Consider the following 26,324-nt stretch of genomic DNA (forward strand, 5'->3'; position numbering starts at 1 on the left):
AAAAACCTTTGTCCCCAAGGGACGAAAATGGCTACTTTTGTCTAATTATGCAGTAGGGATCAGAGCTATTCACAGTAAAAGTCCTTTTAAAAGAATTTTATTGAGAAAGGGTAAGACGGGTATTCTGTGCAGCACCGTGTGAAGAGTGAGCATTTACTTAACCCTTTCCAGTCTTTTAAAACAAAAGCGGCAGCCTCATTTCTTTCTTGTGTAGTGTCATTCCTGTTTTCCATGGAAACTGTTTTCTAGTTACTCAAATGTAAGAAATTAAAGCTGCGCCCAAAACCAATAAAACTCTCTTTTTGCTGCAGGAGATCACAGTGCCAGCAGATATGCCTCCTCACCCAGAATTCATAACAATAAAATTGTCTTGGTTTGATCGTCATGATTCAGCCTGAAGGAGTATTGTGTCATTCAGCTCTCAGGCCCTCAAGATGGGACCTATATGGAGACTGTGCATACCCTCAGAGCAAACCATTCTCCTATGAACTGATTAATGACATTTTATTTTGTGCCTTCCTTTATCCCTTCTTCCCCCTTTTCCCTGAAATTCCTTAGTAAGTTCATAATATATTTGAGAGCAAGTAGTACAGTTTCCTCAAAACAAATCAGGTAGATCAGATGTGCCCAATATTAACCTAGGCCTTCATTCCCAAAACATTTACTTATACCCTTTACTTGGAAAATAGGAAGTTTTTAGGCTGAAACTGGATCCAGGGTCTCTGTTGCTTTGTTCTTCTACCCTAAGAATCTTAACCTCAACCCCAATAAGATAGGACTCCATTTATCCTTTTCTGTTTTGAAAAGGAGGCCTTTAGCTGACACTCATTCAGGAATAACTAGTGGTAGAGATGCTGCTGAATGTCACCACAGGGCTCCTTTTCACAGCCTGATGGGACAGCTGGAATATCCTGCTGGGCTGGTGACAATGCTTAAGTAGGAAGGACTGTGCTGCACCCTAGTCTGGCTCTAAATAAAAGGATTGCAGAAATTTAAATGTAATGTCCCTGTTGACTTGAAGCAGAGAAATACCTCATTGTAAGGGTCGGTGGTGATGGTTTAAGAGACACTTTAATGGTAGTCGGGGTAGGGGAAAACTTGAAGATCTGGATCTATTCCATAATTGCCATTTTTCTAATAGACTTTAGAACTTGAATGGCAGCTATGCAAGTTATCTTGGCTGTTCATTTCGGCCCTCGGAGTATGGCTTTGTTTTATAATTGCAGCAGCAGCATTTTCATGGTCTGTGCAGTTTTGTTAAGGTATCCAGTTACGTGATGGTACAGCTGAAGAAGGCAACTTCAGTAGCAGCCAGTCCAGAGCATTCCTGCTCTGACGACAGCCACACTTGTGTTTTACAGTATGCCTTGGAGCGTTTAAAGGTCATGTGTGAGGATGCCCTCTGCAGTAACCTCTCCGTGGAGAACGCCGCAGAAATTCTCATCCTGGCTGACCTCCACAGCGCAGATCAGTTGAAAACTCAGGCAGTGGATTTCATCAACTAGTGAGTTGTCATCTTCAAAGTTCTTTCAGGGTAGTTGGGTTAGTTAACGAATGAGAAAGGAAGACTTTGAATTGGTGAGTGAAACAGGTGAGTAGCTTCATTAAGCTTTTTAGTAGTAAGTAGAGAGTGTCCATCTTTTCCTTCAGCTTGACAGTGTGAAAAATGGTTTTGCTTTCATCAGTCTAATCTGATTGGTGAGTGAAGTGTATTACTACCTTGCAGGATCAGAATTGATGAAAATGACAACCTGCTGGTCTGAAAAAGCTATGTCCCCTAAAGCGATAGTATCTTTACTTCACAAACTCACCGGCTTAAAAAAAAGACATGCAGATCTCTGGGAGAGCAGAAGTGGATTTTTATGAGTTAGTAAGAGTGTCCAGTGGTCGACTGCAGAATGGGGGAAAAGAGAAGGCATGATCAGGAGACGAGGTCGTAAAATAACTGTTTTGAGAAAGAAGCGTAAATTCCAGTAGATCTTTTCCTTCATCCTAAATGACCATATTACTTTCTGAAATAATTCTCAGTGGGACATGTTATACTCCTTTGCCTGATGGGGAGCAAAAGTTGGAAAAAACCCCAGGAAGAGAAGCAGGCCTACTAATAAAGCCCTCAAAACAGCAGTTCTGGGGGGTGAGAGGTCTAAGAGGTCGCAGGGTAGGTGAGTAAACATTACTTAACGCAGAAAATGCCCTGAAAACAGGAAATGATGTCCTCTAAGTCTGTAAGATTGTTCCGAAGCAAAACGTTCCTTGTCCTGAGTGCTCACTCCGTGCTGGACACTTGGTTGGTGCTTTTTAGATGTTAACCGTTCAGTGAAGTGTGAGTATTAGCCCCTCTTTTTCGATTATCAAATAGGCCCCAGGCTATGACCTGCTTTGTGGTTAAGGGACTAGTAAACGGCAAAGCCAGATGGAAGCTCAGAGCTGTCTGACCCAGAGAAGTCTTGCTCTTTCTCTTTATCAGCATCACCAATGAATATGAAGAGCATTGATGACGTAGAGAAGAGCCTGAGGAACATTTCGTCTTTTGTAATTGAGAACATAGTGTCTCAGAGTCCTAGTTTTCAGGGTTACAACAGTCGTAACCTGGTCACCTGTCTGCACATTTTCTAACAAGCAAATTCTCATGCATGTTAAGGGTTCTGTCTGAGTACGTCTTGCATTGACACCCATAACAGCAAACCCTGGGAAATTCGGCTGTCTAGGTGGCTGTTTAATTCATCCTTCATTCACCCCTCTGGTAACCCATCTCTCACATTTCTCCTAGTCATGCTTCGGATGTCTTGGAGACCTCCGGGTGGAAGTCAATGGTGGTGTCACATCCCCACTTGGTGGCTGAGGCGTACCGCTCTCTGGCTTCAGCACAGTGCCCGTTTCTGGGACCCCCGCGCAAGCGCCTGAAGCAGTCCTAAGATCCTGCCTGTTGTAAGACTCCGTTTATTTTCCAGAAGCAGCAGCCACTGTTGCTGCCACAAACCACCAGGTAGACAGCGCAATCTGTGGAGCTTTTACTCCGTTGTGGGGGGAAAAGACTGCATCGTGGCCCCAGACTTTTAAAACAGCACTAAGTAAACTTGGGGGAAATGGGGGTGGGGGGAGGGAAGGGCCCGGGACTCGGGGCTGTTCAACCTAATGAAAATCCTGTTGCTGCGTCCCTGTGTTCTCTTTGGCCTGGCCGAGTTTGATACTGTGGGGATTCAGTTTAGGCGCTAGCCCTGAGGACACCCCAGCGGTGGTACTTTGGAGAAACCTGTCTGCATCTGACTGAGCAGAACAGATCGTCAGGTGCCTGGAGCAAAAAGAAAATTAAAAAAGGACATTTAGTTTTAAGAGAAGGGAAAAGGAAAGAAGAAAGGATTTTTGCAGAATTTCTCAAAAATCAGTTTTTGGATTCCAGTAGTATTTATGTTGAGAGAAGTTTTAGTACATCCAGCTGTGCTAAAACTTGGGTATTCGTGAGAACTCACCACGCACCATGCAAGTATCAGAAGAGCTCTCCTGTTGTTAGCACTTACTGTTTGCAAGAACACAGTACTTCCCGTCACCCTTTTATGAAAAACAACAAGCAGAGGTGAAAGGGGAAGGAGGCGATTCGATCTAGAAGATGACTATTCTGATGTGGTAGCTTTTGGAAAAGATCTTTATTGGTGTTGAAAGCTGGAAAAAGTAATTCATCCAGAATTCATACTGTCTTGACAAAAACTATGGTTCTCTGTGTTTAGATATTGTGGAAAATGTTTTCTGGCATTTTTCTCTGATTTTATTTCTTCTCCCCTGTTCCTTCTTCTAAAAAACAAACACACACAAAACAAAAACAGAGCAAAAAGACGAGAAAAGGAAATTTTATTATTAATGCTGTGTGGAAAAACTCCCAGCCCAGATTGCTCAGCTGTTCGTACCTGACTTGCCACCTGCATAGGAGCCAGTCCTGTTCCTTCCAATTCGCCCCTCTTCCTACAGGGGAGAACTTCCAAATGTTAATTTTTTTTCTTTTTGAAAATATAAATAATGACTATTTTGTACTGTGTGGTATCTCTGGTCTTTTGTTTCACTCACCTGGCTTGTCTTCGGGGTCTGAGTTCCTTAAGGGATTTTGAAGGCCTAGTTTGATTCTTTAGCTTGCAGAGATTATGCTCCAAATGTCTAAGCAGTAGGAATTTATTGTGTCTCCCTAATCTCAAGTTTCCTTTGTGAGCTACCAGCATCCGCCAGTCCCTTGTCCTTCTTATCTCACAGTCCACATCCTACTGAGGGGTCAGGCTTCTTCTGCCAAGGCGAGTAACGGAAGTGGGCTTTCCTGCACCCTACATGTTTCAAGACCGAATTCCCAATCTCCCTTCTCCTTAAGTAAATACAAAAATATCAAGGGGACATGAATGTGGAGGCTTAATAAAGGGAAATTCTTATCTCTGACTGGTTCTGTCACTGACTGGATGTGTTTGCAGAAAAGTTAATGTCCAAATTCCCAGTGAGCTCACAGGAATGCTCTGGGGCTCCTCCTCTGCCTTTCCTGCAGCAGTGCTGGACAGGGCAGTGGGATACACTGGAGAACCATTGGCCATTGCGCCAAGGTGTGTATTGTTTGACCTATTATCAGTATAATCAAAGGCAGGATTTGCTTATTAGAAACCACTCCTTTGCGCTTCTCGGTTTCCTCCTAAGTGTCACCTATGTGAGCAGGTGCCCAGTTCTCCATGTCCTGGCTGCTGTCCTGTGCCTCCTGAGTCCTCACTTTCCAGATCAGCACGTGGATCTGGGGACCCGGGCGTACCCAGGGTCTCCTGTACGCACACTGTCTCTCAGGTAACTGCACTGGCTCAGCACTCCTCCCGTTTCAGCAAACCTTCCTGTACAGTAAGTATCTCATTTGAACTTCCCAACAACTCGATGGTTTGGGTAGGATAAATGAGAGATAGATAGCATCTTCCCATTTTATAGGTGAGAGAAATTGAAACCCTGAGGGACATGCCTAAGGTTACACAACTTGAGTGAGAGTTCTTCTAATGTGATACCCTGAAAAGATTATGTAAGCAACTGGAGGAAGTTCCATTTCTGAAATGTTTAGGTACGCAATCTGAGGTAGAGCTTCCTTTCTGTGGGGATGGCAAGAGCAGAAGCTCTGGAAAGGTGCCTCAGCTGGCCTGTGTGTCAGAGGATCCAGGAGGACAAACCGGGCTTCAGATTTGCCCTTCCTCATTCACAGAAAGCTGTGGATTGGGGGCTGGTAGGTTCAGGGAACATGTCCTCAGGAGGGTAGCAGTTGTGGCACCAAGCTTCTGGCAAGATGAAAGTCTCTTCTGGGATTTCCCAAAATTTACGGGATTTCCACTGTGGGCTTTACTGTTGGGTACAAAGCAGTTAGGATTTCGGGTACAGGTGAAGCTGTTTGATGCCTCTCCTGTCATTATTCTTTCTGGACGTGTTTGTTTCTGTTTAAATGATAGAGTTGAAGCCATCTGGTTATGACAACATCAGAGCCCCAGCATACTGTTCATAAACCTCCCACTGCCACCACCCCCTCCCTGAGCTCCCCCACATCTGAAATTTAATTCAAGTTAGCTCCACAGTCTGGGGCATGTGCTGTCACTGCAGAGATGTCCGTGCCAGTGGAACAGTTGGAGATTTCAATTCCACAAGGATATGGCTTATTTATCAAAACAATATTTCAGGCAAGTAGTTTCACAGAACCTTTGGAGTTGCAGTTTCAGGTCCAAATACTGTATCTGGCATCATTCCCCAACTTCCCTCCTTCCTTATTGTCAGCCCCCCTCTATCTGGCCATTCACGGAAAATTTTTCTTGTTCCTTATGTAGAGATTAAAGCTGTGTTATTAGGCATTTCAAACACCTTTATGAGGTTTAACAATTCAGGTAAGAGATGCCTCTCTTTTCCTTATCGCTGGTAAGTCTGCTGGGCTTTTAGGCCTTTAAGAGGTTCCTCTTTTTTTTTTTCTTTTTTTTTTTTTAAATTCTAGACAGAGACATCAAGATTCTTTCTTAGGCCAAAAGATCTCTAGCTTGACCACCACTCTGCACATTCATTTATAATTCTGGCTTAAACCTATTGTAGGTTCTCCATATTGTGTGAGGCTGTGCAGATGAAAGGAAACAGCCTGTATGTTTATGAGCAAAACAACAGACGGGGGGTGGGGGAGTTGAGCTGTACTTTGAAACTGACTGTTGCTTTGTTCTGGCTCTTCAACTCCTATAAAAGAACAGCAACTAAATCCCCCCAACATGACTATATTGGATCCTTTGGTTTATCTTTGTCAAAGACAAATTCTTGGCTGGAGCCCAACCTTATTTCCCACAGCTAATTATCTTTTTAATCAGCCCGGGCCTGTGTGTTTCCTTTATCTCATGACTGTTCCCTGAACCCTGCCCTATATCATTTAGATTCATTTCTAATGGCTCGCTGACTAATCCAGCATTCAGGTGAGTATGGTCGGACTGCTCTTTATGTATGTGTATGCACAAGGTAGATGTGTTTCCCCCCTTTTAATTTCAGAGGTGACCTTGCCACGTTGGGGACTTTGACCCAATAGGTGGACACCTCCTGGAGACAGTAAGCAAGGAAGCAAATGTAGGATGATCAGTATTTGGGATAATGAGCTGGGAGAACCAGAAGCTTTGACCTCCAGATGAGAGCGGAAACTTGAATGTTGTCGACTGATGGGATCTTTATGTGGCTAAGCTATTATAATGCAAGATATCATTCCCCCTCTGTAAATCCTGCAATGCTGGAGTAGAAAGTGGCATCTGGAACACTCTTTGGTTCTGATTCCTGCAGCTCTAGGAAAAGAGAATTTTAGACTTGAGGGAATTCAGTACAAGCAACAGAAATGACTAAGGAGTTGAAGGGGATCAACCTCAGGGGGAAAACATTATGAAGATAAAATATGCATTACTCCAGTATGGGAATGTTGCACCAGGACCTGTAGCTTACAGATCTCACGGGAGTTCTGTACGCTTGCCGGCTTGTGTTGTGCAGCTCCCGTTCATCCCAAGGTGATAGAACCATAACAAGAGCCTAGTCTGCTCTGAGCCAAGAAGCAGCAGAAGGCAAAGGAATAGCTTTGGGCCTTAGGCCCCCAGACCAGAAAGAAAGTGGAAATCTAAGAATTTGCCTAAGTGGGCACCCCTGCTCATAATGCTCAGTTGAAATGGGGTGAGCTTTAGCCCCCTCAAGACCCTGAAAGGTGAGCTTTTGACAAACTTCAGGGAAAAAAAGGGGCCCCCACATAATTCATCTTCTTTTCATGTCTGAGAAAACACATCCAGAGAAGTGAGATGACTGCTCAAGGTCACAGAGATGAAAACTCAGGCCACTGACTGAGCAAACAGTGCCTGAGCACCTAGAAAGTGGCAAACACTGTGCTAGGCTAGGTTTGAGGTGAGGGGTAGGATTTTCCCTCCACTAATCCAGTCTAATGGGGGAGACGGGAGTGGCCCACAGAAACAAAGCCGGGAGGTCATAGCACTGAGGACTGAAAAGCTATTGAATTTAGCAGGAAGGAGGTCAGCGGTTACCTTAGAGCAGTTTCTGTCAAATGGTGGAGGCAGAAGCCAAGACTGATGAGAAGGTAAGCAAACATGGCTTGAGTATAAGCCACTCTTTCCAGAAGTTTGGCAGGGAGAGAGGAAGGGAATCTCTCCCACCCACTCTTAAGAACTTAACGTCTCAATTTAGTCAACACATTTATGTTTGTTTAGAAGTGATGGTATACAGGTTGTTCCCATAAAATTACAGACACTTCAGTGACTGATGTTTGTAATAAAAGTCATGTCTGTAGAATAATTATAGCTTCAAATTGAGAAAACAATCACCGTCAACCCTTACACAGTTTTGAGAATGATTTCCTCAAGACAGACACATGTTTCTATACTTCTTTAACCTATCCATCTTCCAAGTAAAAGTTGGCTTCACATTTATTATAGACCCTTAAAATGTTTTTCTGGGCAGTGGTTTTGTTCAGTGGCGTGCTACTTAAAGGTATAACATTTAGTTCCCCAAAATGTCAGCCCTGATTGGTAGCATTTGCTAGTTTCCATGGTGTAAATACCCCCACTATGGCCATTTCAAACCCTGAGGTGACATTACCGGGTGCAGAGTTGGAAGGGGTGTGCAGCTCCCCATTGTCGAGTACTGCCACCATACAGATGGGGTAAACGAGTAGAACCTCAAGCCATAGGCAATGGTAAAGTGTAAGATAATTAGGAAGAGATGAATTTTGAGTATTCATTACTTTTGCTGTTAGTTGTACATTGATACAATTTAATTTTTAATTGGCCATTTAACAACCATCTCTCAAAATTTCTGAAAATTTTAACGAATGACTCTATAGAGCCAGTGTGAACTGGTTCCAGCACACCACTGGTGTGCTTTCAAATTTGCCCTCCAACATCTGTGCTTTGTTATTTCCTGTTATCCTACAGCACTTTAAAATGCACTTACTAGTTTAATGGTAAAATGAAGTACTGCCTTTTTGGAAATTTATAGATAGATTGACATTGATACATGAACCAATAGTCATATTACACATTTTAATCTCTCTGGGTAAATAAACATTTTTATGCTATCTCTTACAGGTATTGGAAGTGTTTATTTTTATTGAAACACTAATGAAAAGTAGGCACATCCCCTGATACATCCAATGTAATCTTCAGTCATTCCAGGGAAGTGGCCTCCACAGTGTATCATTCATGTCTCCATTAACCTCTATTCATGTCTCCATTACCTCTGAACAACAGTTAAAGAGGGAAAAAGGGCATTTGAGCATGGTCAGCATACCAATGGGTGATCCCCAAGGTCTTCTACACCCATTGAAGTTTAAGAACCTTGCATTGGTTTTGCCTTTCTTTTTTTAAATAAATTTATTAATTTGTTTTTATTTTTGGCTGTATTGGGTCTTTGTTGCTGCTCATGGGCTTTCTCTAGTTGAGGCAAGCGGGGGCTACTCTTCGTTGCGGTGCGTGGGCTTCTCATTGTCTTGGCTTCTCTTGTTGCGGAGCACAGGCTCTAGAGCACAGGCTCTAGAGCGCAGGCTCAGTTGCTCCGCGGCATGTGGGATCTTCCCGGGCCAGGGCTCGAACCCATGTCCCCTGCATTGACAGGCAGATTCTTAACCACTGCGCCACCAGGGAAGCCCTGGTTTGGCCTTGTAAGAATGAATTTTTAGAGCCCTTTCTGTTTTCTTTGCTAAAAATTTATTTATACCATATATGATGTGCCAGGGACTGTGCTCGTTTCTAGGGATAAACAGTGAGTAAAACTAACTGCTCCCTGCCCTCATTGGACCTGACAAGTCTAATGGGGAAGAGAGTGTCCTTAATAATCTCACAAAGACATGACGTCAAGCCATGGTGAGTGTAAGGCACCATGAGAGCCTGGAGTGGGGAGTTAATCTCATCTGGGGCATCCAGAAAGGCTTCCCTAAGAAAGCAGCTTTTGAAGTGAGAGCTGCAGGATGAAGAGCTGTCAACTTGGTAAAGTTGGAGAGTCACATTCCACACAGAAGAAATCGTCTGCATGAAGTGCAGACTCAGGAGGGAGCATGTGGTGCCTCTGTTCTAGGAGCCCAGAGAAGGCTGGGTGGCTGGAGTGTGGAGAAGTGTGAGAGCAAGTTAGAAGCCAGACCTGGCAGGACCTTCATAGGTCACATTTAGAATCTGGGTACTTACACGAAGAACAGTGGGGAAATCATGGAAGCTTTATTAAGCAGGAGGGGGTGACAAGATTTTTATTCTAATAGACCTTCGGCTTGAGTGTAGAAAAGCGGATGTTGAGAGTGGGGATGGAGGAAGGCAAGAGATAGCAGAACTTGAACTACGGAGGTGGCAGAGCTGGAGAAGAGATACATTTGAGAGAGGTTTAGGGGGCAAATTTGTTGGAACTTGCTGATTGGATAGAGTAAGGACAAAGAGGTGGGTAGGATGGATTCACCAACATAGAGACCAGTGGGAAGATAAACTGGGAAATTAGATCATTAAATTCATTTTACTTGTTGCTTATGAGATGCCTTGAGAATTCCAAATGGAGGTATCACATGGACTATTGAATTTTTGAGCCTTGGATTCAGAGGAGAGATCAAGACTGGCGAGATGGTTCTGGGATATACTGGTTTCGAGGTGTAATTGTGAAGCCCTTGGTGTGTTGGATCATCAAGGAGTATAGAGTGAAGAGAGAAGGGGGCCCGGGAACCTTAAGGAACCTAAAGGTTCCTAAACCTTAAGGAATGCTTATATTTTAGGGCCAGTAAAAAAAAGATAAGCCACAAAGAAGGAAAAGAGTTGGCTAGAGATAGACAGGAAGGAAACATATGTCAGAGAATAAATACAAAACTGTTAAAAGTGTCAAATGCAGTAGAATAAGAGAAACGATAAAATCGCCCATTGGAGGTAGCAACATGGAAGTCATTAGTGAGCTTAGCTGGGGCCATTTCAGTGAAGGGACCCAATCGGGGGTGAGGTGAGGAGTGGGTGGGTCATGAGGAATGAAAAGTTCGGGCAGAACTGGAAGAAGGTAATGAGTAGAGGGAGGAGTTCCATTTGTTTCCTATAGTATGGAAGAGACATGAGCACATTTAAAGCTGGCGAGAGGGATCCAGTAGAGAGGAAGCAGTTAAAAGCTTTCAGGTCCAGTAGAGAAAGGACCATCTGTGCTGGGAGGTTCTGAGTGATCTGGGAGGAGAAGCGGGTGGGTGGGCATAGGTAGGAAGAGGAGGGACACCCTCTCTGGGTATGAGGAGAGTCCTATAGAACGTGGGTTTGTCTCATAGTAGGAAGTTGAGCAAGCTTGCATCTGGTGACGTGTACGTTTTTGAGTGTTAAGTAGGAAATGAGATCAATGGCTGAGAACCCTGGGATAGCGTCGGGGCTGGGAGGTGTGATGAGCCTAGCGGCTGGGGAAAGGTTGGTGAGAGTGCAGGCAGCGCTGGAGGTCTAGCCAAGGTTGGTGTTCAGAGAGCACAGCATCTGGAGTCAAGGAGCCCGGCTCTGATCTCCTGCCACCACTCACGATCCTGGCCAAAGCACCTGCACGTATAAGCCTTAGTTTTTCTTCTGTAAAATGGGTATTTCATAGAGTTCCCGTGGAAATTAATGAGTAGTACATATCAAGTCCTTAACATGGTGACTACCGTTCATGAGCTCCAGAAAGGTTAACTGCCACTGATGCTATTGTTATTGCCGTGTACTTCTTGTTGGTCCTACCCTAAGCCATATGTAGCCTTTAGAGTCCATGGCCTTTTAGGATTTCTTGGAATGGAAGGTAAATCTGCGACGAGACCCTGAAATGGGCACCTTTGGGAGTGTGGGGATCTTCTGAGCCAGAATTACCTGTGGGGAGAGGGAGAGCCATCCCCTGGCCAGCCCTGTGTCCTGCGAGCTCTGAGGTTCTCACCTGCTGTAACGCGTGCGGGAGTCTCAGGAAGAGTCAGTCTGCCCCAGACCTTTCAGTCACCTGGAACAGCTCTTCATTTATGATCATCACCGTCATCTTTGTTATAATCTCCAAAAGCTAGGAGTGCTTGACATTAGGCATTCCAGAGAGGAAGGTAAGAAGCAGGGCAGAAGCACTTCGGCTTGGAGGTGTGAAAATAGGGACTGGGGAGAGGATGTAAGTAACTTGAGGACCCTGGAGCCCAGTTTCTTGGGCAGCTGCTGCCTCCTGAGGGGCCAGGGGGAGAGGGATGATGCACACCTGCTAATTCAAGGCCGTCTTTTCTACATGGTTTTCCTTCTTTGGCTTCTTTTCTTTTTCCTTTCCATTTCTGCTCCCTGTTCCTCCCTCCTCCTGGAGCATGGAAGCTTCCATGATTTCCTAGACATTTCTCTCCCCTGTCTCCAGTACTGCTCACCAGAGTGACGTCTTGAGCCTGATCCTGCAGCATTAAAAAAAATAATAATAAAAACCTGCCTACAACGAGCCCTCCAGTGCTGATCTCCGCTGAGATGTGACAGATGGCAGCGCCTGACTGAGCAGCGGCAGGCCCCTCCTATCCCAGGCCTGGGAGCTGCCGAGGCTGGTAAAGGGGGCATTTATATACCTTCCCACACTCTTGTATCCTCCACCTTCCCGCAGCTTCCCCAAACAGCATCCTCCTCATTTATAAAGTGCAGATGCCGCCTGTCGGGGGTTTAGCTGCCCCTTGACCTGTGTCTTCCCTTCTCCTCTCTGTCCCTGTGAAAGACTCCCACGATGGAGAGCGTTCAGAGTCCCTCTGCGAGTCGCAGATTTACTGCCAGGCCCTGTGCCTACCCCATGCCCTTGGCCCTTCTCAAAGTGTAGAAGAAATGGGTCACATAAGGCCCAGTCCTCAGGGAGTCACCCTCGGGGCTACAGTCCAAGATGGGCCTGTTTCACACACCCAGTTCCCAGGAGTACCATCAAAGGACCACAGGCCATCCAGGCTGATGAGAAATTGATCCGTTGGGTGGAGGTGATAAAGGCAGGTGAGGTGAGGGTGGGGCAAAATAAGGCAGGAGGGGCCCCTGCAGGCTGCCTCAGCCGCCTCGGGCGTACACTTGGCTGACTGCTGTGGGTCTTTAACTCTGCTTCTAAATAAAGACCCTTTGGCCACCTGCATTCCCTGAGCCTGGTGTCGTGTTTACCAGTCGAGGTCCCCAGGGGGAGTACCCAGGGGCTTCTGGAGTGCAGAAGTGGGGGATTCCTGGCCCAAGGATCAGTAGAAATACAACCAAGAGCTCCGTTTCTCAACCGGAATCAAAAGAAAAGTAGATTCCTTTGTATGAGTCATCTTTTGTAGACTTCTGACCTTCCCTATGGGTATTTTTTCCTGCGCATTCCTGCCCATGGCCACACTTCTCCCTCCCTCACACCCAGGCTTGGCCAGGAACAGAGAGGGCTATAGGCTGGGACTGTACTCAGGGCAGCTGTGCCAAACACGGTTCAATTGCTTTACCCATTCCAGCTCACAACAGGCCTCTGACAGGTAAAGATCACCCCCCCCCCCGCCATTTTACAGATGGGGAAATTGAGACACAAAGATGTTCAATAACTTGCTGAAAGTCTACAATTAGGAAGTGGCAGAGCAAGGACTTGAATCCATGCAACTTGGCTCCAGAATCTGTGCTCTCAACTGATGCTCTCCACAGCCTCCCCCAGGAAGAAAGAGAAACCAGCCCTCTGCCCCTGCCCGTGAGCCCCAGCCAGACGGCAATAGCCCTACACGGACCCGGAGCCACCGCTGCCAGAGCTGTTCCTGCAGGAACCATGTGAGCAGGTGGGGGAAGGACTGCCATCCAGGCCCAGAGGGCTGAGGGGACCAGAACGAGGTCACATGGCAACCAGTACTCAAACCCAACTCTCTCCAAACGCACCCTAGCTGGGGAATGGCCTTGCTCTGAACCCAAGGAGAGGGAGCCCAGTCTCCCTGGGGCTGTGCAGGCCATCCTACCCCAGGTAGGGCCACCCCTCAAGTCATGAAGGGGATCGGATCAAGGAAGCCTGGGGTCAGGAAAAAGCAGGTACCGGGTTAGGAGCCAGAAGACCCTGGCTTTTCCTGTGACGCTCAGTGCCCCTCACTGTGCCCCCGGAGCTAAGCCATGTCTCAGAAGACTGTTCTAGAGAAGACAACACACAATATCGGGACAGCTGGGAGGAGGGCTGTGCCCTCCTCCTCTGCTGTCCTCACCCTTCCTGCCCACCCTCTCCTCCAGCCAGGAGGACCTGGGCTGCTGGAGTGAGGACAGGGCGGCAGATTGTCCCCGTTGTCACTTCCTCTCCCGAGGTGGCAGAGTGAAGGCTGTGATCATGCCTCAGCACACGGTCCAGTGAGGCCCATCAGGGATGACTCCCCAGGGAGAGTTTGGTGTGCAGGACACCTTTGAGCAGATGTGCCTCAAAGTAAGGCCCTCCTGTCTCTGGGGAGCCTCCAGGCCAGCTGGACAGGACACACAGCCCCTGCCCTCACAAGTCTTCGATCTGATGGGGAATGACAGCTCCTATGTCCAGTCTCTAGTTAGTCTGGGGGCACATCCACATTTCCTGCTGTGACAGTCCCCAAGTTGGCAGTTACATAGCACTCCAGACTCAACCTGAGTCAGAGGTGGGAGCAGTCTCTTTCAAGAGGGCCGTGGATGCTGGGGGATAACAGAGGAAGCAAGGTGGAGTGGGGAGTTGAGGCTGGATGCAGGAAGAGAGGCAGGGGGTGGGAAGGCGGGAGCCAACAGGCCTGGGTACCGCGGAACACGTTCAACTGCAGTGCCCCCCGGCTTCAGCTTCGGAAGGAGAAATTTGGGGGTGTGGAGTGGTGGGGCCTCACGGCTCCTACCTTCTCCCCTTGAGTTTTTTCTTCTTCTTGGGGTTTCTTGCTTCAATTCTAGCCACTGACATCATGCTGACCGCAGTAGAACATGTCCTTTAAGGCTATGGCTCAAGTGCGAACTGAACCTCTTCCCCCAATGATCTGGCCCCATGGAGACCAGCTGGAGCTTTCAGAGGCTTTATTAAACAATATTTGTTAAATGAATAAGTACTAAGGGAGAACTGAAGGGTATTAACGTATTATGTCCACAAGGCTTAAAAACAGCCCAGCTCGTGGAGTCTAGGCTTCTGAGTCTGCCCTGCCAAGGCTTGGCAGGCTCTGGCCTGGCCTGGGCTACTGCTTTCTGCCTTCACAGGGAGAAGCCAGTTGAGGGCCAGCACCACGTTGGGGGAAGGGAACTCCTTACTAGACCCCAAGAAACCACATGGTTCCTCTGCAGCCCACCTAAGTCACCCCCTTTCATCTCCCTCCCCAGATGGATAACACCTTGAGTTCACAGGGGCATTGCTTTTCCTTGGTGGAGACAGAGGTACCCCTGTTTCTTAAGCCAGGCCAATTAGCAGGAATCAGAACTGTACCTGCTCCTACCCAGACTGTCCCGGGCAGGGCCAGCGTCTTGAGGGACTCAGACCTGAGCTTATACAGTCTGTGCTGGCCTCAGTGTAGGCACAAAACCAACACTGACAGCTTCTGGTTCAAGTGGCTGGTGCTCTGCTCCCAAGGGCCTCACTCCCCGCTTGGCAGTCAACCAACCAAGCCAGAAGCACGGGCCACACAGGCTGCTCTGTACGGTTTGTGCCCACCCTGGTGGGAGAAACGCTCTACAACCCCAGGTTCCCAGAGTGATGGAAGGGCAGCCCCTACTCTGCCCTGTCAACGATCCCCCTCCCGTTACAGGCCCCCTTCTGCACTGGACTTCCAAAGCTGTGTTGCTGCAGGTAATTAAAGGGTTTTAATTAAATTAGGATCCCATCTGGCTGGGATCAGTCAGGCCCTGAACAACGATTTTGTGTCACCAACATCAGAACGTGGATGGGGACTCAGATGTGTGGGGGCTGAATTTGGGGACTGGAGGCCTTTCAGACAGGGCTAGAGGATGCTTCTCAGCTTCTTGGGAGCCCCCTGCAGTGCAGCAGCAACTTCTTCCAACTCGCAAATGGCGGCTGTGCGCCTCAGTGCTGGAGAGGGGGCAGAGAACCAGAGATTTTCCAAGTTCCTTCTTGCCCGTGAGTCGATAAAATCTCTGAAGTGCGGCAAGATATGTGAGCATTTTCTCATTTCTACAGATGAGGAAACTGAGGTCCACAGAAGTGAAGTGCTCAACCACATCCACTAAATCAAGTGGAGCTAGACTAAACTGCTAGAAATGGAGACTCAATAAGATAGAAATTTGATAGAAGTAAGATAGAAATTTGATTTTTCTCTCACATAAAAGTCTGAAGGTAGGAGCCTAGGACTGGTATGATATTTCTATTCCACAAAATTTTCAGGGACCAGGACTTCTTCCAGCTCATTGCCACTTCTAGGGTATGGCTCTTATCCCTCGTGGTTTAAGATGGCAGGTAGAGCTCCAGCAATCACATACATATTCCAGGCAGCAGGACAGAGGATAGAACAAAGAAGACAGGGCAAAGGGTGTATATCAACTTCTTAAGATCTCTGGAAGTTGCCAAATAACTGGCTTACTGGCTAGATCTTAGTCACGTGGCCACATCTAGGCACAGGGGAGGCAAAGAAATGAAGTATTTTTTTCAGGCAGCCAAGTGCCCAACTAAAAATGGAGAATTCCATTACTGCGGAGATAGGGGAAATGGATATTAGTGGTCTCTGTCACACTTATTATGGGAACCCAGGTCGCCTACCTCCAGCCTGGGGCCTTTTTACCTCTCCACACCAGGAGCAAGGCTGAAGTTAACACAAACCCCCATCTCCAGAAGCAAAGAAGAAGAGTAACATTTGTCGAGCAACTCATTTAGTTTTCCCACCAATGCTCCAAGGTAGGTAGTAGATCCCTAGTTTTTCACATAAGGAAGCTCTGGAAGATTATGTCATTTGTCCAGGGCACCCGACTAATAAATTACAGACTCAGAATTGGGATCCAGATATATCTTTCTGCAACTCTCATGTTGTCAGTTCACTGGTTCAGGAGGTGCTAGCTTGTCCCTTGGGACCATCTAGCCAGGCGGCCCTGAGATGATGAACTGGGAGGCTTTGAACTAGGCACCTTAGCTTGGGTGGTTTTCAGGTCAGCCTTTGAGCTTGGCAGGCCAACAGGAAACAGGGGCTCCTGTGGAACCAGAAGCCAGCGCCCAGCTGCTGAGTGCCGTGTCTCCTCTGGCATTTGTGCCTTGGTGATGGCAGCAGCTGCCACTCCAGGACTTTGGTATAATTGGCAGGTGCTGTCCCCAACCAATCTTACCTCCGCCTAGCGGGGCTGGTGGTGCCTCTCCCCGCCCGTCACCCCAGCCCCTGGTTCTCCTGGCAGTACCAGAGGACTCAGAACCTTCGGAAGTAACATTTCTCTCTCCTACTCCCAGCCATGACATTGGATCACTTCCCAGCACAGAGCAACTGGTTCATTGTGTCTCCCACGACCCCCTACACATACCCACTCAATAATCCAGCACCCTGGTCACTCCACGACCTTCAGCTGCCTCCACCCCCATACACGCCCTTCCCCCAGCTTCCCTACCCACCTACCACCTCGTGCATCTCTCAGCAGTGGGCCTCGCCACACAAGTCTGCCACATGCAAGGTCACCAGCATTCCTGCCAAGGATGGGAAAGTGGGTGACTCAGTTCCTGCTTGCTCATCCCTGGGAAGTGGGTAAGGAGGGAGGGAGGAGGGACCCATGCACCCATTTGCTTTTGCCTTAAACTTCATCAAGAGGAAGACTCAGCATTGCTGCCAGCTCACCTACCATGTATTCCCTCTTCTTAGCTTCACAGACCGCTGGGAATATTCACTCCATTAGAGATGGGGATGCTGAGGCCCAGGTGGGAATCCTTGCCCAGACGTGCGCAGGGCGAGGGCAGAGACCGCCTCCAGGTGTTCCGGTGCTTAGAAAAGAATAAGCTTTCCCCACTGCATCCAAATCGCAGTTCTTGCCCTCAGAGAGACTCCAGTCTGATGAGGGAGGCACAGATCCTAGCTTCAGAGGCTCTTCGATCTGACGTGGCAGGTACAGACCCTGGCCCCAGGGGCTCCCCAGTCTGGTGGGGAGATACAGGTCATGTCCCCAAAGAGCCCCCGGTCTGGCAGGCTTGTCCCAGAGGCTCCACTCGAACAGAGGAGCCAAGGCCCCTGCCCTGGGGTGGCTCCCCAGCCAAGTTGAGCAGATGGGGGAACAGGGCCACGGGGCCAGCAGGCCAGCCACTGAAGGGCAGTGGGAGGGGGCAAGGGTTGGGGGTGAGGATAGGAACCTAGAGCTTCTTCCTGGGACAGGAGACAGGTTTGTTCCTGAGGAATCTGCTCTCCTGTGTTTTGTTTTTGTTTTTGTTTTGGCGGTACGCGGGCCTCTCACTGCTGCGGCCTCTCCCGTTGCGGAGCACGGGCTCTGGACGCGCAGGCTCAGCGGCCATGGCTCACGGGCCCAGCCGCTCCGCGGCATGTGGGATCTTCCCAGACCGGGGCACGAACCCGTGTCCCCTGTATCGGCAGGCGGACTCTCAACCACTGCGCCACCAGGGAAGCCCTCTCCTGTGTTTTGAATGGCAAGAGTGGGAGGTCCAAGCAATTGATGGGGACTGGGGGTCTATCTGCCCAGGAGATGCCCTAGACATTGCTCACCAAGGGGGAAGAGGTTGGCGCCTTCATAGCCAGATGCTTAGATGCTTCCCTCTGTGGGGACCGGGGGGGACAGGAAGTATCTGGTGATGGCAAGACTAGTAGGGCACAAAGTCTATTCCAACAGAATTACGATTCGGGAGGAAATCTGTTAGCAAGGTCCTAAATGAGACGAGCCGCCCGGGTTACTGGGGAAGGCGGAAAAGGAGGGAGAGGCTGCAGAGTGCATGCGGGCAAAATGAAGTTACTGAAATGAACCCCCCCGCCCCGTGCAGGCAGAACTGTGTGCCAGGCAGGCCAGCCCTCCAGCTGTCGGCAGCATCTGGCTCTCTGCAGGAGGAGAGGAGCCGGGGGCTGGGCCAGAGGGCCCCCCGCCCTGCTGACAGTTCAGCCAGGGGGACAGAGCAGGGGCCCAGCGCAGCCACAGGACTGTGGGAGGTGCTCGTGGTCCGTCTCCAGTGTGTGTCCACAGGTGGGACAACGCACCAGAGCCCAGCAAGCCCAAGCCCCCCATGGCAGGCAGGGCCCGAGCCCTGTCCCTAGGGTGGGGAGGGAGAGGGTGGCGTGAAGGGGCTGGGGAGTCTCAAACCTCCGCTCAGGAGAGACGCCCCGCAAGCAAGGTTCGGTGGCTGGGCGGGGAAGAGGCTGGGATAGGAGTGTGGGCTCAAGTCACTCACCCTTTCTGGGTCACTTCCTATGAGGGGGATGACAGCAAGGTGGCTTCTGAGACCCCACCCAGCTCTGCTCTGCGGTGTGAGGGCGATAGTCCGTGCTGAGTGCTGCTGGGCAGGGGAGACAGGCTGCGGGTGGCCGGAGCACCCTACCCTCACGCTAGGACTCTCCTCACTCTGGCTACCTGGCCAAAAGGGACCCAGGGGGCCTGCACGCCGCCCTCCCAAGAGAGCAGATCTCGAATGGCCTCCAGAGAGGGCACTGTGATCTTGGTAGCGGGGCCCAGCCTTCCTCACATGGAGCTCGAATGGAGTTAGCCCAGCTAACTCCCAGATGAGGTGGCCCAGGCAGCCATCCATTCTGAGGCCCTCCTATGGGCTGGGGCAGGGGGATGGCTGCTTTCAAGCCCCTTCTGTCCCTACCCCACCCTGGCCTGTTTCTCCCCGAGCGTGTCATCAGACTGAACACCCAATACCCCTGATCCTCTGAAGGGACCCTTCCCAGGAGACTTCTGCAGGAGGAGCCGCTGGAAATCACGAGGAGAAGCATCAGAGGTGTCTCCTCATCCCAGGAAGCCAGGGCCAGAAGGGAACTCAGAGGACATCTGAGAGGCCCTCAAAGTGTGGTCCCTGGGCTGGGACCATCAGTGTCTACCTGGGCACTCATTACTCGTTAGAAAGGCAAATTCTTAGGCCCCACTCCAGACCTACTGAATTAGAAACTCTGGGGTAGAACCCACAAATCTGGGTTTTAACAACCCTCTTGGTGATTCAGAAGCCCACTCACATTTGAGAACCTCTGGGTTCTCAAATGGCAAGCTCCTCATTTTATAGAAAAAAAATGAAAAGAGAACCAGAGAGGACAATGGACTTGCCCAAGGCCACAGAGCAAAATACTGACAAGAGTGTTGGGACCCCAGTGGGCCCATCAGACGGATATCCAGGAAGGTGACAGGGAACACCTTATGTGGCCCATCCCACCTACTACCTCTTCCTCCCCAGCTACTTCGCAGATGCCACCCTCACCCCCTACCAGCCCCGGCACAACACCGGCCCAGCTTTCGTGGCTGGAAAGGGGGTGGAGAGGGAAGCCCTGGAGCTTCAGCTCCAGTAGCTGTTGGAGCCCTGCAGCTCTGGACTCCAGAAAATGTCCTGTTGCCATCTGAGAAACTCTGGCCGGACCACGGGGTGCCTGTGGCCTTCCCCACCCCCGCTCCCATACCCCTCCCCAATAACTCAGAGTCCAGTGCCCAGGAAAGCTTTATTCCTTGATCTGAGAACGCGAGTCTGCACACAGAAGTCAGCAAACTGATTTCACAAAACCTCCCCCCTCCCCACCCCCACAGACAGACACTACGGGACAGGCCCAGCACACCCGCCGCGGTGTGGCCTTACCCTGCCCCGGGCTGCAGGTGGTCCCATGGGCCACAGGGGAGGCAGCATCTCTGTCCTGGCGAGACCTGGGCTGATGGGCAAGGCTGGCTATGGAAGGCTCACTCGCTGGATAAGGTCGTTCCCCGAGGAGCCAGCAAGGAGTGGGATGCAGGATGAGCACGTGGCTCACAGGTGGGCTTCCACGTGTGGTCTTGGTGCTGCGAGAATTATGATCGCCCCCGTCTCAGCTTAAGGACGAGGGTCCCCTTCAGCACAAGGGTGGGGGTGGGGAGCAATGGCAAGAGAAGGAATTTTGGGAAGGAAGGGGTGGCCTGGCTGGGGGCAGATGGTCTCTTTGTCAAGACATCGAAGACGCCACAGGTCACCACTTCAGCCTCAGTCCAGGATGAGGGCTCGGGTCGGCCCACTGGGTGGGGCTGGAGAGTTCCGGTGCTGGCTCCCAGGAAGCCCCAGCTCCGCCATCTTTCAGTGCCCGCTTGCTGTCCTCACCGATGAAATAGCCCTCTCCTTGCTGTGTTCTTTCGCAGGATGGCAGGGAGGGAGCCAAGGTCTTGGGCTCCCCTCAATGACTTTATTTGTCTGCTTGCTCCAGGGGCCTCCTGGACCCAACATCTCTCTATTGCTCAGTGGGGAAGCCCTGGGAGGCCGCCCAGAGAGCCCACTCCTCGGCCAGCGCTCCTGTGTCCTGGTTGCTCCACAGCCTCAGGTTGGGGCCAGCACCTGCGACCCCTTCCCCGCCACCTGAGGCTTGGCCCTGGCGCCACTCGGCCTCTCCTCCTCTCCACCCCCGCGCTCCCCGCCTGAGGCCCCTTCCTCTCCCTGCCCAGTATCCAGACAGATGGCTTCCTGTGTGGGCAGGCCTGTCCTTCCAGTCCTGGCCTGGCCTCTGTGGCCTGCCCAGGGTCACCCGGAGGGGTAGTAGGGAGTATCGCTGTGGTAGTTGTAATCCGGGCACACCTTCTGGACCAGCCTGTAGTCTGTGCTGTAGAAGGCGATGTAGATGCAGACGACTTTGAAGGGCTGGGAGCAGCTCCAGGTGGCTGAGCTCTGAGCGTGGTCTCGGGAGCAGGTCTTGGCTGGGTCGTGGGTGCAGAGCGAGATCCGGCGGCCCCGTTCCACCTTCTCCCACTCCATCCGGCAGTTGAAGATTTTGGAGGCCTTGGCTTCAATGAAGATCTGCTGCTCCTGGTGGAACTCTACAGCTTTACTGGGGGGCACGAGGCTGATGGAGATGTTGCCCTGGCCCGTGGCATTGTGTCGGAAGTGGACGCTGAAGGTCCCATTGCCGTGGTCCACGATCTTCCCCGTGACGAGCAGGTTCAGGGCTACCGTCTTGATGTTGGAGTAGAAGTCACCCCAGCCAAAGATTTTCTTCACTCTGGCCGACGGTGGGGGGCTGTGGTTCGGGCGACTGGGGGGCTGCCCGAGGACCCCCCATGCCTCCCCAGGCGGAGCCAGCAGCCCTAGGAGAGTAGAGTTGGCCATGGGGCGGGACTTAGGTGACATGTGGCCCCGCTTTCGAGGCACCCGGGGCCGGGGCTGGCTCTCAGGGTCGTCACGCTCAGGGTCCTCTGAGCCAGGGGGACCATCATCCTGGCCACAGATGACCTGTGGAGGGAGTTGGGAGGAGAATGAGCACCTGGGTCCCCAGAAGACCCAGGAATTCTGGTTCACTGCCTCCCACCACCGGCATCATCTCTCTGCCCTCCCTTCCACTCTGACTTGGGGCTGAGGGGGCCCTGCACATTGCCCACCTACTCTGGGGGTTGGGTATGCACTCTGGCCTGTGTCATGGTTCCCTCCCATGTTCTGACACTCAGGTCACCCCTAGCTCCTCTCCCCACTGTCCTGCCTCTGGTCACTGTTCAAAGTCTTGGAAGGATGGTGGAGAATTCTCTCCAGTAGACCACGGCATCAGAGGTACGTGGCCCCAGCTCCTAGGGAGCCCCGAGTCTAATGTGGGAGGCCCAGCTCCCGATGTTGGGAGAGCCCTCATCTGATGGAAGAAGCTGTGATGACAGAGCACCCATTTCTTATAGGAGAGGTAGAGTCCCCCACTCTTTGAAATTCCCAGGCTGATGGGGGAGGTACAGTCTCTGCCCTCAAAAAGCCCCAAGTCAGATAGGAGAGCTCCATCTCTATGCTGAGAGAGCCCCTAGTTTGACAGGGGAGGTACAGCCCTTGCCTTTGGGGACTTTCTAGTCTGTTGGATGAGACACCACCCCTATCCTGGGATAGTTTCTACCTTCAGAGGCAAAGAGAACCAACAGATGATGGAAAAGAAAACAGAACCCAGCGAAATTCTCTCTCAAGTACAAATGCAGTTTAGGTTTTGGCAGGAGGGTTTGAGGGAGACCTGGGGTGAGTTCCGTACCCAGGAGGGCCAAACTCTCCTCCGGGGACCACTGGTGATAACTTGCCAGGACATTACTTATACTAGGAGGTAGGAGTTCTTATTATTCCCACTTCACAGATGGGGACACCAGACTCACAGGTCACACCACTACAAGGCTGAGCCACACAGAGTCAGACCTCCCAAGCCACTGCACTCCCGGGCTCACAACCAGATGGGTCCTTCTACTGGGATCTTATCCAAGCCCCATCCGCACCCGGGATCTCCTGTAAACTCTGCGGAGGCCTGGCTGACCTCTGCTGCATCTACTCCGTCGACAGAGTAGGGGAGGAGGGAGGCTTCCTGAAGGAGCTGTGGGGAAGGCCAGCAGGACAGCCTGACAAGCTCAAACACAGGACAGCTCCGGAGGGCATCAGGGAGTGAAGCAGGTGTCCTGAGGACAGCTGCCTGGTGTGGGTTTGCTCAGCTTTTGAAGAGAGTACTCACCTTACGTATCTCGTTATGAGCACCGGGGCACCAGCTCACAGCTGGGCAGCATCTGGATTTGCTGGTGACCCTGGGATGAGGGTGTGGGATGCCTGAGGTCTGGAGGGCTCCAAAGGGGTTTGTGGTCTCTTTTCTGGCCCTGGCCATGCCTGGGGTTGTGTGCGGTGGCCCTGCCTGCCAGGACCCAAGGGTGGGGCAGAGGGACAGTAGGAGGGGAAGCTCTGGGGGCTGGGCTCAAGGCGGCAGACCTGTGTGTACTCGGCCGCCGGGGGTCACAGCTGAATGGCTGGAGGATGGGGAGAAGGGCCCCGGGTGGGGATGTGATAAGGGAGGGCTTCTTCCACACAGTGGCAAAGGTAATTATTGTTTTGAGGAGAAGGGCAGACCGAGGTGTGGGGCTGAGGCTTCTCCAAGACGGGATTGGTGGGTGGCGGTTGGCCACCCGACCCAATTGGTGGGTCAGAGGGGAGCTGAGCCCTGGGCTGGGGTCTGGGGTTGATTCCGTGCGTCCTGGGCCGCCGGGAAGGAGCGAGCGAGCGCTCGGGGAGCGGGCTCTGGGCGCTCCGCTCAGCTGCCGCGAGAGCCCGGGGCGGGAGCCGCCTGCCCAGGTCCTGTGGGGCTCCGGCTGCGCGCAGCCGGGAGAGAAGAGGAAAACAACAGGCGGGGAGGGAGGGAGCGGGAGGGAAGGCGGCAGCGAGGGACGCGGGGGCCGCCCCGCGCCTGTACTGGCTCTTACGCTGATGGACCCAGAGCGCGAGGCCCGCTGGGGCCCTCCGGGGCCCCTAGGTCAGGGAAGAGCCCACAGCTCTGATGACTCTGGCAGGTCATCAGCTCCACAGCCATCCCCCACCACCCTTCCGCACGGCCCGGGGCCCGGGAAGGGGTCGAGTAACCCTTGGCGACGGCTGCGGGCATTTTCCCTCGTGCCCGTCGCACCTCCCGCCACCAGAGGCCGAGTGGGTGGGCCAGCCCAGCACCCTCTCCCCGCCCCTATTAACCCTTACTGTCCAGTCTCTGGCCTCGGCCCCGCCCTCTCCCCCAGCCTCCAGGCTTCCGCTCCATCCCCGGGATGCTGAGGGGAAGGGAGAAAGTTTTCGGGCTTGGAAGCTTCCCGCGCTCTCCCCCAATCCTCCCGGCCCCCGCCCCTCCGCGCCGCTCCCCGCGGACCACTCACCAGATAGAGGCTGCCCTGCACTAGGAACACGAAGCAGCAGCGAGTCAGTTGCATCTTCCTCCTTTGCTCTCGTGCCCCTTTCTCTCGTCTTTCCCCCTCAGGGTACCAGGCCCTTCCTCACCCCTGCTCTCTCAGGCGCGCCGTCCCATGCTCCAGTCCCAGGCCACTCGCGGCCCTTCGCTCTGCCAGCCGCCCAGGACCGACCCCGCCCCCTTCGGTCCAGCTGTGCAGCCGCCGCCCCCCTCCCCTGGTCCAGCTGCGCGCGGCACGGCCCCCTCTCGAGGTCCCAGATGGGTGCCCCGAGCGCCTCGAAGGGCCCCAGCTGCGCGGTGGCTCCGCCGCTCCAGATATGCCCCCTCGGTTCCAGCGGCGCCGCTCTCGCCCAGATGTGTTGGGGACCCGCGCGCGCGCTCGTCCCTGTGCTAATTCCCCAGACCAGACGGCCCCTCCCGCCCCGTCGCGGCGCGCCCCCTGGCGGACGCCCCTGGCCGCGCCGAGACCCGCCGCCACTACCCGCGCAGCGCCCCGCCAGACTGGAGCGCTTCTGGCGCCCAGGCGGCTCCCGCTTCCTCGTCCCTCCCACCGGCTGCGGCGGCGGCGGCGGCAGGTACTGTGAGCCCAGCCGGTACCTCCAGAGTTAACTCCTCCCTTGCCGGCCAGCAACCCAGGGACCTAGGACGCGAGGGGCAGGATGTGGGGGCGGAGTAACTGGGCGAGGAAGGGAGAGGGTGGTGGCCTCGGGAATAGGGACACTACTTTTTCCACCCCTCTGGCAGGGCGCCTGTCCCCGGTCGCGAGCACTGGGGATCCGCTGCCCTGCCCTGAATCCCAAGAGACCTGGAATTTGGAAAGGTCATTTTTCCCGAACTCATTACGAGAGCCAGAAAAGAACGTCTTCCTTACTGTAGCCTATTCCCACAGCCCAGAGTCCACTTCTCTCCGCAAGAGTTGCGTTTGTGCTGAGGGAAGTTCTTCTAGGTGTCTAGCCTGTACTCCTTTTGTTCAGGAGTCAGTTCCTTTCCTCTTCTACGTTACTCAGAGGGGCAGGGATAACCCTCCCCGCCTCCCCCGAATACCTCTCAGTCCAGTCGCTGTAACAGGAAACTTTTGGCTGGAGCGCTGGGCTGAAAAGGCCACTAGGGTCCAGACTGGATTCTGGGGCTGGGGTCAGGGGTAAGCCTCCTGAGAAGCTGGGGAGCCAGGTGGGCAAGGCCTCCCTGGAGGCTGTACCTCCATTCTTCACTACTGCCCTCCCTGTGATCCAGGGAGCCCCAGGCTGGGATGTGGGGCTCCTATGCCAGCAGGGTCTCTATCTCCGGTCTCTGCAAACTTCCCAGGCAAGGAGGAATAAAATGACCCTCATCCAAGATTCCCAAAGGTGGGGCCCATCCCCCATCCCCCCACATCTCTGGGTTTTCTTCCTGGAATTGCAGGGCCCCTTTAGTCCTTAGAAAAATCAAAGGCCGGATTCTAGCACCCAGCACCCCTCAGAGGCTGTGAGGGTGAGGAGGTACCCCAGCATTTGGAGCAGCCCCAGCCTGGGCTGGGCCCATGGGGCAGGATGGGTGGGCACTCCGCTCTGGCCCTCGAGGCCCAGCTTGGTCTCTGGCTGCAGCCCCCAGCACACACCCAGCCTCCTCCCCCACCATCTGCCAGGCGGGTGCACGGGGAATGCAGATGGATGTTAATATCAGCCTGGGCCAAGCGTGATGAGGGAGACAGATTCTGCAGAGCGCAGACAGCATCACAGAGCCCCCTGCATTCCCCAGGCACCCTGGGCAGTAAGGGACGCAGCAGCCCTTCCCTGGTGGTGGCGGTGGGGGTGTGTGCATGTCTAGTCAAAGACCCCCCTCCCCCACCCAAAGCCTGGGGAGGGAGGAACAGATAAATCCTTGTCTGGCCTCTGAGCCTCTGGTCCGGCTGGGAGGAAGAAGCTGTCGGCCTGAGCGTGAGCAGCTGGTTCCGGCCCTCAGCTAGGCAGGTGTGTAGCTGGGCCCACTCCTTGTCCATCTCCAGGAGGTCCTATCCCCAGGAGAGCAGTGTGACCCAGCAGAAAGAGCACAGGTCTTCAGGCCAGACAGCCCTGGATTCTACTCCAAGCCTGGCTGTGTGACCTTGGGCAAGTTGCTTTGGTTCTCTGATGCCAGTTTCTTGATCTGTTGTTGCAAG

At 52.3% G+C, this 26,324-nt stretch overlaps 2 protein-coding genes across 4 annotated transcripts in view; one reads left to right on the forward strand and one right to left on the reverse strand.

The window, feature by feature from the left end:
* The window catches only part of SPOP (speckle type BTB/POZ protein), a 67,731-nt gene extending 63,706 nt beyond the window's left edge, over positions 1 to 4,025 (forward strand). For both annotated transcript variants that reach the window (XM_022557731.3, XM_022557730.3), the window contains 2 exons: positions 1,362 to 1,504; positions 2,771 to 4,025. In XM_022557731.3, the coding sequence (XP_022413439.1) occupies positions 1,362 to 1,504; positions 2,771 to 2,915 (288 nt within the window). In that variant the 3' untranslated portion in view covers positions 2,916 to 4,025. The remainder of the gene's footprint in view (positions 1 to 1,361; positions 1,505 to 2,770) is intronic.
* Positions 4,026 to 19,971: 15,946 nt separating this feature from the next.
* On the reverse strand, positions 19,972 to 24,782 carry NXPH3 (neurexophilin 3). 2 transcript variants are annotated; one of them, XM_022558141.2, is made up of 2 exons: positions 24,156 to 24,782; positions 19,972 to 21,750 (listed from the first exon to the last, which is right to left on the reverse strand). In XM_022558141.2, exons 1-2 carry the CDS (start codon positions 24,207 to 24,209, stop codon positions 21,046 to 21,048), a joined length of 759 nt encoding a protein of 252 aa, XP_022413849.1. In that variant the 5' UTR covers positions 24,210 to 24,782; the 3' UTR covers positions 19,972 to 21,045. The 2 variants fall into 2 exon arrangements, with proteins under 2 accessions (XP_022413849.1, XP_089757240.1); XM_089901114.1 differs by lacking the exon at positions 24,156 to 24,782 and adding an exon at positions 22,982 to 24,145.
* Positions 24,783 to 26,324: the final 1,542 nt, after the last annotated feature.

Source organism: Delphinapterus leucas, chromosome 19 (assembly GCF_059928025.1).
Source record: "Delphinapterus leucas isolate spDelLeu-1000000601 "Yukka" chromosome 19, BTC_Dleu_Yukka2, whole genome shotgun sequence".
Lineage (NCBI taxonomy): Eukaryota > Metazoa > Chordata > Mammalia > Artiodactyla > Monodontidae > Delphinapterus > Delphinapterus leucas.